This window comes from Pediculus humanus, genomic scaffold, assembly GCF_000006295.1.
Source record: "Pediculus humanus corporis 1103172108255 genomic scaffold, whole genome shotgun sequence".
Classification (NCBI taxonomy): Eukaryota; Metazoa; Arthropoda; class Insecta; order Psocodea; family Pediculidae; genus Pediculus; species Pediculus humanus.
Window position 1 is genome coordinate 182,356 of NW_002987824.1, and position 16,654 is coordinate 199,009.

The window sequence follows — 16,654 nt, forward strand, 5'->3', positions numbered from 1 at the left end:
TACCGATTTTCTTAATTGTCCATTTTCCAACGATTGGGAAAAATACTTACCGTTCGATGTAGAAGTCATTAAAAAATTTTTAAAATGGAATATATATGTGGGAAACACTCTTGATTTGCTCTTTGACAGAGAAAATAAAGATGAGGATTGTATATTAACGAAAAATGAAAAAATGGACGACTTTGAAATAAGAAAAAACAACAAAGAGGTTGACAAAATGGATAAGGAAGAGAAAAATTTAGATTCCTCCGTTTCTAAATGTGAAGACTTAAAAACTTTATTAAATGAATCATACGCCATTAAAAATAGAATTCAAAATATTAAAGAGGATTTTTGTAAATTTTTTATGAGCTTTGCACTTTTTGAACGTTTTCAAAAATTTTACATTTCTGTAAGTAATGTACTTTAATGTATTATTGAAACTTTTATTGGCCTTCATTTTCAACCATCAAATTTTTCTTTCAGACGAAACAATTTCGAGATTTAAAAAAATTAATCAATAATTTAAAATCGATTGCTGGAAAGGTGGTGAGAAATTTTAACGAAGCAGAATTACAAGTTATTTTTCATTATAATCAAACATACTTTGATAAAAAAACAATATGGCACATTCTAAAGCCGGTTTATAGTGAAATTTTTAATGAACGACCGTTAAAACTGGTTAAAAATGAAAAAGAAGACGAGGATGATTTATGTTCCATTGAAAATTATTTCAAATCTTTTCAAAATTCTAAGATTACCAATTTGCAAATTCATCGAGCATATATTTTAACCATATCTTATTTCATCGAGAATAATTATCACGATAAAATTTCCGAATCGATTTGGGACGACATTTTTATTTATATGCATAATTATTTAAAAAAAATTGTGGAAAAATCTAAAATTTCGGTTTGTTTTTTTTTTTATGATTTGTTTATAATCGGTCGTAATTATCGGTTTTATATTTTAAAAAAAAAAAAAAATTGTTAAATTTTTAGGAAAATGATTTGTTGATGCTTTTAAGCATATCTCGTTTATACCTTAGTGTTAGAAACATGTTCAGGAATAATTGTAGCAAACCTGTGGAAGAAAGAATATCTCCGGAAGTGTGTTTGGCATGGAATCAAGTAGCTCAAATTGAAATATATAATGAAATTTATTTTGCATGGAGAAAATCCGTAAATGATTGGAATCAGACAAATATTCCTCCTCACTGCATAACAATTTTGCAAAATGTCAGCGAATGCGTTTTATCGGATTTGGAATTGAAAAAAAGTGAAAAAAATGATGAAAGCATCGATTTACTATATGAATGCATTAATTTGATGATGTCTTCCCACGTTTTTATACAAATAACAGCTTATAACATGTGCTTGAGGTAAACATTTTTGATTTTAAATGGAAAAAAAATTCATTTTAATTTTAATTAACAAAATTTTTTTTTTTTTGTATATAAAGTTTGATTCCAGAATTAGTTAAATTAGATACAAAAATGTTTGGTAATAATATGTCTAAAATATTTGAAAATGAAAAGGAAGGTTCTACGTCGGATATACAGGAAACGAATGATAATTGGACGATAAAAAAATTTAAAAAAGAAATTTCAGAAAATCAAGGAATCATCGAGATTTTACTATCGGATTTTTTTGTTGGCGATCATTGCATAGTCGAACCTTTTACCGATTCTTTTACATACACACATTCTTATTTATTACTTTGGTGTTTTATTTTGAACACGTGTGGGCAAGCACATTCTTCATTGCGTGTTTTATACGGAAACTGGTTGCAGGATGCTGGTTTCATTGACGTTTTACTCAATTCAATATTTAAATTAATGCCTCAAACTGTCTTGCACGGAATCAAAGCCGAGAAAGAATACGTTGCGTATTTCGAAGATAATTTTTCTTTAGAATTCCATCGTAAACCGATCGAAAGCAAACTCATCGAACAGTTGGCTTGTTTGGTTTATAAATCATTTTTGCAAAAGTTACCCAATTACGTAAGGGAATGGTGGAAACAAATGGAAAATAAAACTTCCAATCTAGTTGACAACGTGACCAGGCTTTATGTTTCGCCTATATTAATTTTAAATGAATTTAAAAGTCTTCAGCAAGACCGAAATGATGGATTGGAAAATATTGAGGTATGTGTTTGATTATTATTTTAAAACTTCCCGGGGACGGGATACGTTGATTTGTGGCCTGACCATCGTTAATTGTCACATGTTGAAAATAAAAGTTTTAATCATTTATTTTATATTTTAAGATTAAAACACATCCCAACGCGAGAGAAGTTGTTGCCATATACACAATAGATGAAATAAAAATGGATTTAATAATAACGCTTCCTTCGAATTACCCACTCGGACCGGCCAAAATAGAGTCGAGTAATGTGATTGTGGGAACTTCAAAATGGCGAAATTTACTTTTTCAAATATGCAAATATTTAATACATCAAAATGGAACCATATGGGACGCTTTAATCATTTGGAAAAGTAATTTAGATAAAAAATTTGAGGGAGTGGAAGAATGTTACATATGCTTTTCCATTCTTCAAGGTTCTTCATTTGAAATCCCAAGGCTTTGCTGTCAAACGTGCAAGAAAAAATTTCACTCCAATTGTTTGGTAAGGAATAAAATTTGTTTACTTATATTATATTATTATTATTTTTAAAAAAATCAATTCTTTAATAATTGAAATTTTGTATGTTTTAGTATAAATGGTTCAGCACTAGTATAAATTCAACATGTCCAATTTGTCGAAATTTATTTTAAAAGGAAACAAATTTATGAAAAATTTTGTGATAATTTGTCAGTATAAATTAAATTTGATAATTTTTATTATTGATATCATAATTCGAAGTTATTATGAATAAATAATAACTTGAAATCAGTTGATTTTATTTGTATATATAAATACACATTAAAAGATATAATGAATATTTACTGATAAAAAATTTATTTTATTATGTGAATTAGCTTTTAAAATAAATAAATAATTGATAATTACCAATTTAAAAAAAAAAATTAATTAAATTGTAAAATAAAACCTTTAAACATTTTTGTATAGTTTTAATTGTACAATAAATTTTTTTGCCCAGCATTTTTATTTATTTATTTTCAACATTAATTAATTAATTTAGTAACAATATCTTTAAAATATTAGTAAAGTATATCAATATTTAAATTTTTCTTATCTGATTCTTGCTAGTAAAGCAGCTCTCCTATCAGAATTTTGAAACAAAGCACGAATTAAATGTTTTACTTGCTCTGCTGTAAATTCTGCTGCAAGTGGTCCCATACCATTTGCCCACCTGTCATCTATATCTTTAAGAGATCCCTTTACAAGTAGTACAAACTCTGTAAACTTTTGCCATTTTTTAACATGTCTAAAAATTTCTTTTTCTTCCTATAATTAAAAAATTAATTCTATTAAATTAAAAATAATTTTGTAAAAAAATTACAGTTATTTAGTTACATACTGAAAACAATTTAGGAATTTTTTCTAACAAAATAGTAAAGTCAGAAACTAAATCGCCTGCAGTTTTTGCTGATATATCCTCCACCGGTAGTATTAAACCGATTAGTTTTTCAATTAAGGCATCAACCAAGAAGCCAATGGCTCTATTATAAATATTCAATGGAAGTACATCTTGCCAAACATTTTGAAGTATTTGTAGCTGTCTTATGCACTGACGAATACTTTTTTCTGAAGTTGGATTTAATGCTAAATTTTCATTAAGGGTAGCATAATCTAAAAATTGCATACAATGAATAATGTTTATTCTTTAATAACTTGAAAATAATTAATTTTTTTTTTAGGCATACTCACCAGAGTCTTGTAAAATATAGATTAATTGATTTCTTTGAAAGGTGACTGCCATTTCTAATTTTTCAGCAGCAACAGATCTTAAAACGATAGCCTCATTTAGAAAAGCTACTACTAAAATTTCAGGTATTTTTTTAAAAAGCTTTGTTATAATGTGTATTAAATTATGTGCAAAATATAAGCAATTATTATGAAACAATGCTAAAATGAAAAAAAGAAATTAATTTTTTATAATATATATTGCTTTAATTATATTAAAATTAAAAATTTTTAGACTCACCTACTTGTTGCGGAAATGATTCCATGAATTTTTTGTGATGAATAGGAACTATTGCACAATACATTTCAAAAATATTCTTTATAGTAGAATATAAACGAATAATATTCAAATCTGTACTTTTTTCTATTTCTGTCATTAAAGAATTTACCAAGGCTACAAGTTCATTAGCATGTTTACTGTAAAAATGATGTATATTTAGCTAAACTAAATGTATATGTTGCTTAAAATAATTTTTATTTCATTTTTACATCAAAATTGAAAATCGTCAAAAAAAATACTAACCTAATTTTACATGCAATAAAAGTAAATTCATCTTCTTGGATGTTCATTCTACTCTGCAAAACACTCACACAGCTGGATGGTAAAACTTTAATGTTGCTGTTAATTTTTTGTGAATTAGCAACATTATGAAGGTCTTTTTTCATAATATCCCTAGCTTTACTTAAAAATGATTGGCAAAATTTATCGGTAAATAATTCATTAATATTTCGAGTATAATTAGTTATTGGAGAAAAGCCATCAGAAAAAAATCCAACACTTTGAAAATATTTTTCAAGATTTTCTGCATCTTGTAAAATACCCTTAAATTTTTCAAAATCTTTAGTATGGTTGGGTATTGCTTCGCTTAAAAAATTTTCAATTAAACTTTTTACAAAATCTTCTGCTATGTAATTACTAATTGTTTTTAAAAATGCTTGATGATCATTCTCATTTTCAAATGTAAAATGTGTCTTTAAAAAATTTATAACAATTTTAATATTACTGAAGACTTCAGAACAATTTGATTTTTTTTCATCATTTAAAATTTTAAGAAGTAAAATAAAATCGGTATTATTTTCACTTATTTCTAAACAAGTTTTTTTTAAAATAATTTTATTTAAGAATTTATTTAAAATATTATAACTAAATTCTTTTTCAAATATATTACATTTCAAATGACTTGAAACTTTTAATATTTCAAACAACTCATTCAAAGTATTTTTTTTAATGGTTAATGTGATTTGAGTTGTGCTATTATTTTTTTTTAAATTATCATCTTCATTAATATTTATACATGTTTCCCAAATGTTTAATATTTCATTAACAAGTTGTTCATTTAATACAGTTACTTGTTTTTCCAAAACTTTAAATACTTCAAGCTGCTGAAACCTTTTTGAATTTGAATTTATGCTTTCTTTAGCTTTTCCTAATACTTCAGCACATTGCAAATATTGTTTTTTATCAATTTTATTTTTTGCTTCAGAAACTATTGTATGAATTTCAAGTAATTCTTTTAAAATACCAATAAATAGATTAATTTCCTTAAGAGAGCACGATAAAATATTTAGATCTCCTGAACAATTAGACAATTCTAATTTTAAATTTTCATCAAGATCATCTTCGATTAGAGACATTTCTTTAAGTAACTCCTCAGCTTTTGATTTTAAAATTTTGTTATCTTTAAAAACAGATCTAAATTGACTTGATTGATCTTCAACAACATTTTTAACATTGCTTTTTAAACTATTTCTACGATTAATTAAACTCGCTATTGAAGCATTTACGTTCTGTAAAGGACCATCTGAAAGCATATTATTAAATATCACTTGTTTAAATTCGATTTAAATTGAGACAAGCTACCAAAATATGCTAAAAACAACAAGCAAATACCTCCACTTCCTAATATTTCTTTTAAATAATCGGAACTCATTTTCTAATAATTAACACACACAAAAAAAATGCAAATATATGTTACTTATAAACATAAATCTACTTCAATTTGCTTTGCCACTGATATTAAAATGACGTATTATAAATAATAGTTTCACGATAACCAACTTGTGAAAGTTCAAAAAATTTTTTGAAATAAATTTTTTATAAAATCTTTGAATTAGATTATCAAAAAATTAAAATTAATCAGCTGCTTATTTTTTTTTGAACGCTTTCTAATTTATTTGCGTATCATTTGAATTATAAAGAAAAAATCTGGGACAGCCGATGGCGGTAAAATATTTTTTAGGTTTATCTATTTTAGGTTTATCTAGAGACACGTTTCAAAAAAATAATTTCTCAAAATCTAAGTATACCTTTAATTTTTGGAACGAAAAAATGATATTGAGTGTTACAAGAATTATAAAAAAATAATAATTTAAAAACTAAAATTTAATTTTTTGTGCTTAATGAAAGATTCTTTTTTTTTTTTATTAAAACATTTAAAGTTAAAAAAGTAGTGAGAAGCTAAATTATATTAAGAAATTGTTAAGAATTTAGAAATAACGGAATAATCAGTATATTTAAACGAGCTTTTAACTTCGATCGTTTTTGCTTCTGCGCAGTTGGTATGTCAAAATTATCGGCCATCTTGGGTAGTTTTCTCCGTCTCCGTAGCAAGAAGTAAAATTTATTAATCAGTGTTTTAAGAATAAAAAAATTGTAGTTATGGCGGGGAATACGGGAATGGAGCAGCTTATTCCCATAGTTAATAAATTACAAGATGCTTTTACACAGTTGGGTGTACACATGCAGCTGGATCTTCCACAAATAGCTGTGGTGGGTGGACAAAGCGCTGGAAAAAGTTCGGTTTTGGAGAACTTCGTTGGAAGGTAAAATTCATACTCTAGAAAAACGTTTTTAAAAAAACCTTAACTTTTTATATGATTTGTATTACATGTTTTATAAATTTTTGAAAATAATTGATATTAAGTCTATAGGTAAGGCTAGCAATTCTATCGATCGACTGTCAAATATTTTTGGCTAACTGCCAAATTTTTCTGTTGACATAATATGCCCGATTTCATGCATAGAATTGAAAAGAAATACACTCTAAAATATTTTTTTTTATTTTATTAAAAATTTTTTTTTAATTTTTTCAAAAATTAACTCATAAAAAAAAATTATATAAAAAAATTTCATCTCTCTTTTGCAATATTATGTAAGAAAATAAGCCGAAATATTAAATTTGGTTCCATTTTAAGTAGTAAAAATGAATAAAATATTATTATGTTTAAAATATGCCACATGATAAATTAAAAACTACCAAAATTTATGCTAATTGATTACATATTTTTAAAGTAATGTCATAATCAGAGGAAGGGTTTCAATGAAAAGTTTCATTTTAAATGACTCATATTTTAATTGCCAGAAGCAAATGTAAAGATACATTTTAAATTGATATTAAATGTCGATAGGATATTTTTTTTTTTAAGAATTAAAATTAGAATCTTAGGTGGAATGAATTTATTAACTTAAATTTTACATTAATTTAAAATGTTGATCTTAGGTCAAGTATGAAGTATGATGCAGTAAATTGCTATTATAACATTACTGCAAAAATTAAACCGAATGGAATATCTGAAATTCTTTTTAATCAATTATCTAAAAAATTTTCTTTCATAAAACTGTGGTTACATCTTTGAATAAAAAAAAAAAAATTTCTTTGTTTTATTTTTTATTGATTTATTAATTTGTCAAAAAAGCATAAAATTTCATTTGGAATAAGCTTCATATTGCTTATTGTTTTTATTTTTTTTTAAAAAGTTAGGTTTTTCAATGTATACAATAGATCAAATTTTTTTAAATAAAAAATCTATTACTATTATTGAACTATAATTAATTTAAAAAAATATATTTGAAAGAAAAAAACTTATTAGTTTTTTTTTTAAATTGTTTTTCTCATTTGTATATAAAAATATTATTCTTAGAGATTTTTTACCACGAGGCTCCGGTATCGTCACACGTAGACCATTAATTCTTCAATTAGTCAATGCTTCAGTTGAATATGCAGAATTTCTACATTGCAAAGGAAAAAAATTTGTTGATTTTAATGAAGTCAGGTTGGAAATTGAAGCAGAAACAGACAGAGTTACAGGTTCAAATAAGGGAATTTCAAATATTCCAATCAATTTAAGGGTTTATTCACCAAATGGTAAGTTATAGAAAAAAAAAATTAAACATATTAAAATATGAGAATTATGATCAAAAACTTTTTTTTTTTTTTTTTTTTTTTTTCAAAATTTTGAATACTACAAAATTTTATCTTTGAGTTTTTATTTACAACTATAAGTAAGAAAGAAAGGCAAAGTCATTAATTTTTTATTTTCCTTGATTAAAAAGAGACCCAAGTTTTAAACAAAATTTGAAAATATTACTGAAAAGAAACTTAAATAATTCAAAAAAAAAAAAAAGTTTTGTAAAGATAAAGCGTAGGTGTGCCTTTTTTTTTTTTTTTTTTAATATTTTAAAAAATTAATGTATAAGATTGTAGTAGACGTAAAAATGTGAATGGCCATTTCGTAAAATAGCTTTTCTTGTTTCCTTTTTATATTTGATAATATATAAGTTCTTATCTATGACTCATTATTAGGCTACTGGTTAAGGTTGCCATTGCCCCTTGTTTTTAACAAACAACAAATTTAATGATTTTAATAAAATTAATTTTTAACTTTTTTCTCAAATTCTCAAAATGAAATTTAAAAAGACTTGAATTATAAGTTTGTAAAATAACCTCAATTGATCTTTAGATATTGAAAAAAAAGTTTTTTAATTCAATGATTGACTTTAATTAAAAATCTTTTTTAACTGATAATGATAATTATTTTTTTTTAATTTTGTAGTTCTCAATTTGACTTTAATCGATTTACCGGGATTAACAAAAGTCCCTGTGGGTGATCAACCGGCAGATATCGAAAGTCAAATCAAAGGAATGATTTTTCAATTTATAACAAAAGAAAACTGTCTTATTTTGGCTGTCACTCCAGCCAATACTGATTTAGCCAACAGTGATGCTCTTAAACTAGCTAAAGAAGTAGACCCTCAGGTATTGTATGAATATGTACGATAAAACGAATGTAAACTAGAATCAGTTGTTAATTAAATCAATTTAAAGGGGATCCGTACGATTGGTGTAATTACAAAATTGGATCTCATGGACGAAGGAACCGACGCCAGAGATATTTTGGAAAATAAACTGCTACCACTAAGACGAGGTTATATCGGAGTGGTTAACAGAAGTCAAAAGGATATAGATGGACGAAAAGACATTAGTGCAGCTTTGGCAGCAGAGAGAAAATTTTTTTTGAGTCATCCACAATATCGTCACATAGCCGATCGTTTGGGAACTCCGTACCTTCAAAGGGTTCTTAATCAACAACTCACAAACCACATTAGAGATACACTTCCTGGTTTGCGAGACAAATTACAAAAACAGCTTTTAACACTAGAAAAAGATGTAGAACAGTATAAGTATTTTAGGCCTGATGATCCGGCAATCAAAACAAAGGCTATGTTGCAAATGATTCAACAACTTCAATCAGATTTTGAAAGAACAATTGAGGGCTCTGGCTCTGCACAGATAAATACTATGGAATTGTCGGGTGGTGCTAAAATCAATAGATTATTCCACGAAAGATTCCCCTTTGAAATTGTTAAAATGGAATTTGATGAAAAAGAATTAAGAAGAGAAATAGCATTTGCTATTAGAAATATTCACGGTAATTTAAAATTTTCTTTATTAAATTTTAAATAGAAAAAAAATTTGACAGTAAAATTGAGACAGTACATGAATGGTTTTTTAAATTGGAATCGCATTGAAACAAAAAATTAGTATACGTTTAATTTTTTTGTGCAGCTTCTTTACTTATTAATTTTTTTTTTTTTAATATTATATTTAAATGTTTTACAGGTATTCGAGTTGGATTATTTACTCCGGACATGGCGTTTGAAGCAATTGTAAAAAAGCAAATTTCAAGATTAAAAGAACCTAGTTTAAAATGTGTTGATCTAGTCGTTCAAGAATTATCCAATGTTGTTAGAGTTTGTACTGATAAGGTATCATTTTTTAAAATATTCTCATAATTTTACGATTAAATACTCAATAATTAATTTTTCCAAATAATTTTTAAAAAAAATTTTATTTTTATAAACGGCAAAAAATTTTTTTTATTATGTACAAATGTATTTCGTATGTTTACACATTTAACTGCCTACGTACTTTGTTTTAGTAATAATATTTAGATTTTTAAACGTTTCTTTTGAAAGTCGGAAAAAATAGTTTACTTAACTACGTTACTCCTACTTAAATACGAGAATAAGTTGGACAAAAAACAGACACACTTTTAGTTTTTAAATTAATTATTTTTATTTTTTTTTTTTTTATTTATTTTTTCATTATATTGATTTATTTTTCAAACATTAGTTTTTTTTTTTTTAAATTGGGGTTTCATAATGTTTTGTTTTATTTATTTTTAAATTATGGTTTTTGTTTTATTTTTTAATATTTTATTTCATTTTTGTTTTATTTTGTTTTTTCTTTTGAATTTTTTTTTTTTTTTTTTTTTTTTTCATACAACCTTAGATGAATAGGTATCCCAGGCTTCGGGAAGAAACTGACAGAATAATAACAACCCATATTAGAAAACGTGAACAGACATGTAAGGACCAAATCATTTTATTGATAGACTGCGAATTAGCTTACATGAATACGAATCACGAAGATTTTATTGGATTTGCAAAGTAAGTAAAAGTTTTATTTATTTAGATGGCGAGGTATCCCAGACTTCGGGAGCAGACCGAAGCCATTATAACAAGTCATATACGACAACGAGAGCAAATGTGCAAGGAACAGCTTATTTTGCTTATCGATTGCGAGCTTGCATACATGAATACGAACCACGAAGACTTCATTGGGTTTGCCAAGTAAGATTTTCTTTAAAAAAAAATGCAAATCAAAACAGTTTTACATCAGCAGCAGTCCATGATAATTAAGTTTTTTTTTTTTTTTTTTTTTTATTGAATAACTCATTTCGACATTTTTTTATTTTTTAGTTAATAAAAATAGAAAATTATTAACAATAATAGTAAATAATAGTAAGAATTTACGTTGCTTAAGTAACAAAGATTTAACGTTGCATAATGAAAAAAATTTTAATTTTCGCAGTGCCCAAAATCAAACGGAAAATTCGGTTAAAAGTGGAAGAAAATTGGGTAACCAGGTTATTCGAAAGGGTTTCATGTGCATTCACAATTTGGGCATTATGAAAGGAGGTTCGAAAGATTATTGGTTTGTTTTAACATCGGAAAATATATCTTGGTACAAAGACGAAGAAGAAAAAGAAAAAAAATACATGTTGTCTTTAGATGGTCTTAAGCTTCGAGATGTTGAACAAGTAAATAAATTAGATTTTAAAAATTTTATTTTAATTTATTATGGACTTGAGCACAAATCAAATTTTTTTTTTTTTTAGGGCTTCATGTCTCGAAGGCACACTTTTGCATTATTTAATCCAGAAGGAAGAAATGTATATAAAGATTGTAAACAGTTGGAACTCAGTTGCGAAACTCAAGAGGAAGTAGATTCGTGGAAAGCTTCATTCCTTCGAGCAGGTGTTTATCCTGAAAAATCAACGGAGCCTACCAACGGAGAGGAGGTAAAGTTTTTTTTTTTTTTTGTTTTTAGAGTAAATTTTAGAGAAAAATATACAATCATCGACTTTTAAAAATTTAATAAAAAACAGTGTCGTCTTGTTCTTTCTTCGTATTCTTTAATAATTCAAAATGATTAACTAAATGCTAACAAGAAGTAGGTTACCCTTTTAATAATTGTTTAATCAAAGTAGGAGGTTAAAAATTATTTATTTAGGTTAATCAGGGGTTAAATTACTATCATTACGTTTACGATCAAGATTTGATTACCATGAGTGCAATTTTGTCTACGTTTTTCCTCAGCCTATTCCCCAATTACATATTCTTACTATTATCATCTTTTAACTACTTTATAATTTGTCGCAGGTTGGGTCTCGGGTATGTAGTAATAAAGCGGAAGAAGAAAACTTGATTGAAGTTGGTGCATTTGTTTCACCGTCGTTAATTTGTTTTTTTTTTTTTTCTTTTTGCTTTTTTTTTGCTTTTTATAAATTACTTACAATTTGTTCTTAACAGTTTGTTAGTTAATATTAACTAATAGCATTAATATTTCGTGCTTATTTGTTTGCAATTTTTTAATTTTTAAAAAATTTTTATTGTTAAACATCCTGCTAGGAAGGGTATGAGGTTCGTAAAAAAAAATATTATCAAAGCTGTTTACTTAGACTTTATAGAGAGACGGCTTTTTTTTTTTTATTTTTTATATATTTATTTATTTTATTTTATAGATAAATTAGCTTCTTTTTTATTTTTTTATCGTTTGCTTGAAAATTTTTCTTTTTTTTTTTTTTTTTTTTTATTTCCCCCGACAGATGATACATGAAAAATATAAAACAGCAATACGGGATAGCTGTAAAGTATTTTCCTCCTCCTTTAAAAATTGGAATTTCTCTGAGGTAGCTGTCCAAGTCCGGTAAATCAAAGCTAATAATTAATTATTTTAAATTATTTCATGATACTTTCATTCGAAATAAATATTTTATTCTGCCTAACATTTGCTAAAAAAAAAAATACATATAGTATACTTTCAAAAAAAATTTTTTTCATTCATTCATATTAAAATTAAGTAATAATTTTGTAAAATTAGGTTTTTTAATTAAATTATTAGGTTTTTGAAAATTTATTCAATTGAAAATTAGTTTTTTTTTTATTTTAGTAGCGTTAACTTTGTTTTAAACTCGTTTAAATTTTACTAAAAATATTTATTAATTTTAATTAGTAAAATGTTAAAGGCAATACCTGACTTTCCCCTTTGAAATTAGATTTTTATTTTTTCCCAAAACTATAAACCTTTACAAAATTTGACTTTTATTTAAGTTTTTTTTTTTTTTTTTTTAATTCACTTAAAATATTTTTAAATGCCCTTTTTTTTTTTTTTTTTTTTTTTTTTTTTTTTTGTTAATTTTTATTCTCGTAAAGTAGAGCTCACCTGTCAACAAATTTTTTTTTTTTTTTATTTATTTTTGTTTAATTTATTTTTAATTTCGTAATTGTATTAAATTAGTACAGCACACAAAACATAATTTTTGTTTTAATACGTTTTGTTCATTTTTTTAAACATGGTAGTTACATTTAATTCATGCACTTGTTACATTTTTCGTACAATTTTAATTACAATAATTTTTTTTTTTTTTTTTCATTTGCAGTTAGTTTAAATTTTAAATTTAAAAAAAAAAAAAATATTTAGAAAAATTTTTTTTTATTGTGAGGTTAATATTTCTATAATGAATTTATGTTACTAAATTATTTTCAAATTTATTGATACGTGTTATATTTTTTTTTATTTTTACTAATGAATTAGGTATATCAAAAATATTTTACATTGATTTTTGATTGCTAATAATTTATTAAAACGTTTTTTTTTTTTTTTTTTTTGTTATTTAAGTAAAAAAAAAAAAAACTAAAATTTCATAGTTTTAAAAATTGCTTAGAATTTTATATAATTAATATATTTTTAATTTTTCAAAATTCATAATTTACAATTTTCAGGGCAGCAATGAAGGCTCATCATCGATGGATCCTCAATTGGAAAGACAAGTTGAAACTATTCGGAACTTAGTTGATTCTTATATGAAAATTGTTACCAAAACTACAAAAGATCTTGTTCCAAAGACTATAATGATGTTAATCATTAATAATGCCAAAGATTTTATCAATGGAGAGCTCCTTGCTCAATTATACGCTTCTGGTGATCAGGTTCAGTAATAAATTTTTTTATTTTACTTTATATTTAAAAAATTTTGGAAATAAATATGTGCTTATATATATGTGTGTATAAATATGTATTTAGGCTACAATGATGGAAGAAAGTCCAGAAGAGGCTTTAAAAAGAGAAGAAATGCTTCGTATGTATCACGCTTGCAAGGAAGCACTTAAAATCATTGGGGATGTCTCGATGGCAACGGTTACAACGCCTGTTCCTCCTCCCGTTAAAAATGATTGGCTTGCTAGTGGATTGGACAGCACAAGGTGAATAATAATCATTATTTAAACCGAATTGAATCGATTTATTAATAATAAGCCATATAATAAATTTTATTTTATAAAAATTTCAGACGTGGAGTTCCTCCACAGGTTAATATCGGTGCTGCGCAAAATCGACCTCCTCCTCAACCGCCTTCAACAGGAAGACCTGCACCGGCAATCCCTAACCGTCCCGGACCCGGAGGACCGCCGATGCCTCCTGGCAGACCGGCAGGAGCAGGATTGCCGCCACCACTCATTCCTTCGTAAGTATTGTCATGTTTTTTTTTTTTTTTTTTCTTTTGGGAATGGTTTTTACTACTTAAACGCGCCTTCTTCTAAATGTCTTTTAAAAAAACAAGCTGCAAAATAATTTTTTTTTTTAATTCTAATCATTCGCGAAGGCGCCTTATTTGTATTTTGTACGTTTTAATCCGTCCGATATTAACTTAACTTATGGTTTGGAATTTCTTTTGAATGCTTTCAGCCGGCGTTAAATATTTGGAAGTATAATAATAATAATATTATTTTTAAAATAATCACATTTCACATTATTTGTATAAATTTTCATTTACATTTGATGAATGTGCTTCTTATTCTTTCTAATTTCATTTAATTTTAAATAACATTTTTTTTTTTTAAAGTCGGTCTTAATGTTTTCAAACTAACTTTTTAAATTATTATTGGGTTTACAAAAATTTTTTTCTTTTTTTTTTTTTTTTTCGTCTTCGATAATTTTTGTTTTACCAGCAAAAACAAAAAAACGTTGACAGGGTGGAAAATAATTTAAAATTTACAAATATTTATTTATATATATATATTAATTTTATTCATTTATTTTTTAAGTTTGTAAATTAGTTATTAAATTATTGTTTATTTTTTACTAATATCATTGCGGGAAAAAATAGTTTTTTTTAATTTAGTTACATTATGAAAAAAAAAAAAACTTTGGAATTGTATCCAAATGTTTACAATGTGTACCGTAGTATTATTATTATTATTATTATTATTATTATTTTTAAATTTAAAAAAAAGCAAGAGTTAAAATATTTGTATATTTTATGGGGGTGTGTAAGCAGCACATATATTGATTACAAATTTTCCACTTTGTCTATTTTCTATGAATGATAATTATATATATATATATATAATTAAACAATGCAAAATATATATAATTATGGTTTTTATTAATTTTAAAAATTTCATCATTTGTTTTCAATTAATAATGAAGGTGTTTAAATCATTTCTTATCATTGTTTTTTTTTTTTCCCGAAAATGTTTGTTTGGGAAAAAAAAAGAAAAAAGAAAAAGAAAAAATTTTAATTTCGGTATAATTTCTATAATTGATCGACATTTTGTTTGCTGTTACAAATTAGGTACACACGTTAAATTTATGTTTCTGCCAAACCTGTTCTGCTTATTTTGTAATTATTTATAAAAGGGTCCTAAAAATTTATTATTGTGTGTGTGTGTGTATGCAGAGTAAAGTTGATGATGACAGGTTTTAGAGTGTAAAAAACCATTTAAATAAAAAAAAATTTATTATGTACAATTTTTTATTTTCTTTTAAAAGTAAACGTTGTTATTTTTTCACAAACTTAAAACTTTTTTATTCTATAACTTATTCTTTACTTGGCTGACTTGCAAAAAAACTTTGGTTTTTTTAAAAAATTTAATTACGAATTATTATTTATAATTATTATTTGTTTGTTTGTTTGTTTGTAAAAGAGGGTGTCAAACTTTTTTTTTTTTTTTTTTTTGTATTTTTTTATCGGGTTATTTTTATTCTACAAATTGTTGCTAAAAATTTTTTTTTTTTTTTGAATTGTTTGGCATCCTTCTTGCGGAATTAATTTGGTGTGTAATTTAAAAATTAAATGCAAAAAAAAAATGTATAAATCTTAATATGACACACGAAACTACTAAAATCAATAAGAAGGTGATCGGTTGTTATTGGCAAAAAATTGTTAATGTTGGCTTTGTTTGTCATAAAAACAGAAGTCGCGGAGTTCAGCAACACTTGCAGCAGGTACAACAACGAGTCCAGGGCGCTGTCGCTCAAGCAGCTACTCAAGCAGCCGTCAACGAACTCACTCATGCTTTTTCCAGCCGATTTAAATAAAAAAAAAAAAACATTTTTTGATTAGAAAATTTCACGTGTTAGGTGTTGAGATGTGAGAAAAGTAGTGACAAAAATGAACTTTCTTAAATAGTAGATATACCGGCTCATAACTCAAGCTCAAATTTTTAGCAATAGTCTTACAGGTTTTCGTATGATTTTATTTGAATAGAAAGTCCAACCCTTGAATATTATTTATTTAAATAAAAAAAAATATTAAATCCCTATTTGGTTATTTTCTATAGGAAAATTTGAGAAAATAATGTTTGGAATAAATTTTCGAATAATCGCTCTCTCTCTCTCTCTCACTCTCTCTTTATAAGTCTCACTCTCTCTAAATTTTGTTCGATTTTTGTATATTTTACATGTTGTGTTAATCATTGAAAAAGTTTTGTTTTTTTATTTTTATTTTTTTTCTGTTAACCGGAAAAAAAAGAGTTGTTAATAATAATTGCATTTTCATTCATATCATTTATATTTTTTTTGTTTTTATATTTTATTAATTTTTTAAAATATTTACTAATAATCATTTTTGCCTAAATAAAAGGAATACTAATTGCAAATAATATTTAAATGCTTTTACA

The 16,654-nt window shown here is 25.3% G+C and overlaps 4 protein-coding genes across 4 annotated transcripts in view; 3 read left to right on the forward strand and 1 right to left on the reverse strand.

Moving 5' to 3' along the window:
* Positions 1-2,756, forward strand: part of Phum_PHUM479230 (uncharacterized protein) — a gene marked incomplete at both ends in the record, with an annotated part of 6,556 nt that extends 3,800 nt beyond the window's left edge. Inside the window, 6 exons of the mRNA XM_002430395.1 lie at positions 66-391; positions 466-891; positions 981-1,360; positions 1,441-2,125; positions 2,248-2,607; positions 2,697-2,756. Coding sequence (XP_002430440.1) covers positions 66-391; positions 466-891; positions 981-1,360; positions 1,441-2,125; positions 2,248-2,607; positions 2,697-2,756 — 2,237 coding nt within the window. The remainder of the gene's footprint in view (positions 1-65; positions 392-465; positions 892-980; positions 1,361-1,440; positions 2,126-2,247; positions 2,608-2,696) is intronic.
* A 418-nt stretch (positions 2,757-3,174) lies between these two features.
* On the reverse strand, positions 3,175-5,661 carry Phum_PHUM479440 (Centromere/kinetochore protein zw10, putative; the record flags this gene model as incomplete). The annotated part of the gene is made up of 5 exons (XM_002430396.1): positions 3,175-3,390; positions 3,464-3,735; positions 3,814-4,011; positions 4,091-4,266; positions 4,373-5,661. 5 exons carry the CDS (start codon positions 5,659-5,661, stop codon positions 3,175-3,177), a joined length of 2,151 nt encoding a protein of 716 aa, XP_002430441.1.
* An 847-nt stretch (positions 5,662-6,508) lies between these two features.
* Positions 6,509-14,221, forward strand: Phum_PHUM479450 (dynamin, putative; the record flags this gene model as incomplete). The annotated part of the gene is made up of 11 exons (XM_002430397.1): positions 6,509-6,672; positions 7,771-7,994; positions 8,683-8,885; positions 8,955-9,558; positions 9,750-9,895; positions 10,422-10,579; positions 11,004-11,232; positions 11,311-11,493; positions 13,478-13,684; positions 13,779-13,957; positions 14,044-14,221. 11 exons carry the CDS (start codon positions 6,509-6,511, stop codon positions 14,219-14,221), a joined length of 2,475 nt encoding a protein of 824 aa, XP_002430442.1.
* Positions 14,222-15,857: 1,636 nt separating this feature from the next.
* On the forward strand, positions 15,858-16,160 carry Phum_PHUM479460 (uncharacterized protein; the record flags this gene model as incomplete). The annotated part of the gene is made up of 2 exons (XM_002430398.1): positions 15,858-16,031; positions 16,116-16,160. 2 exons carry the CDS (start codon positions 15,858-15,860, stop codon positions 16,158-16,160), a joined length of 219 nt encoding a protein of 72 aa, XP_002430443.1.
* Positions 16,161-16,654: the final 494 nt, after the last annotated feature.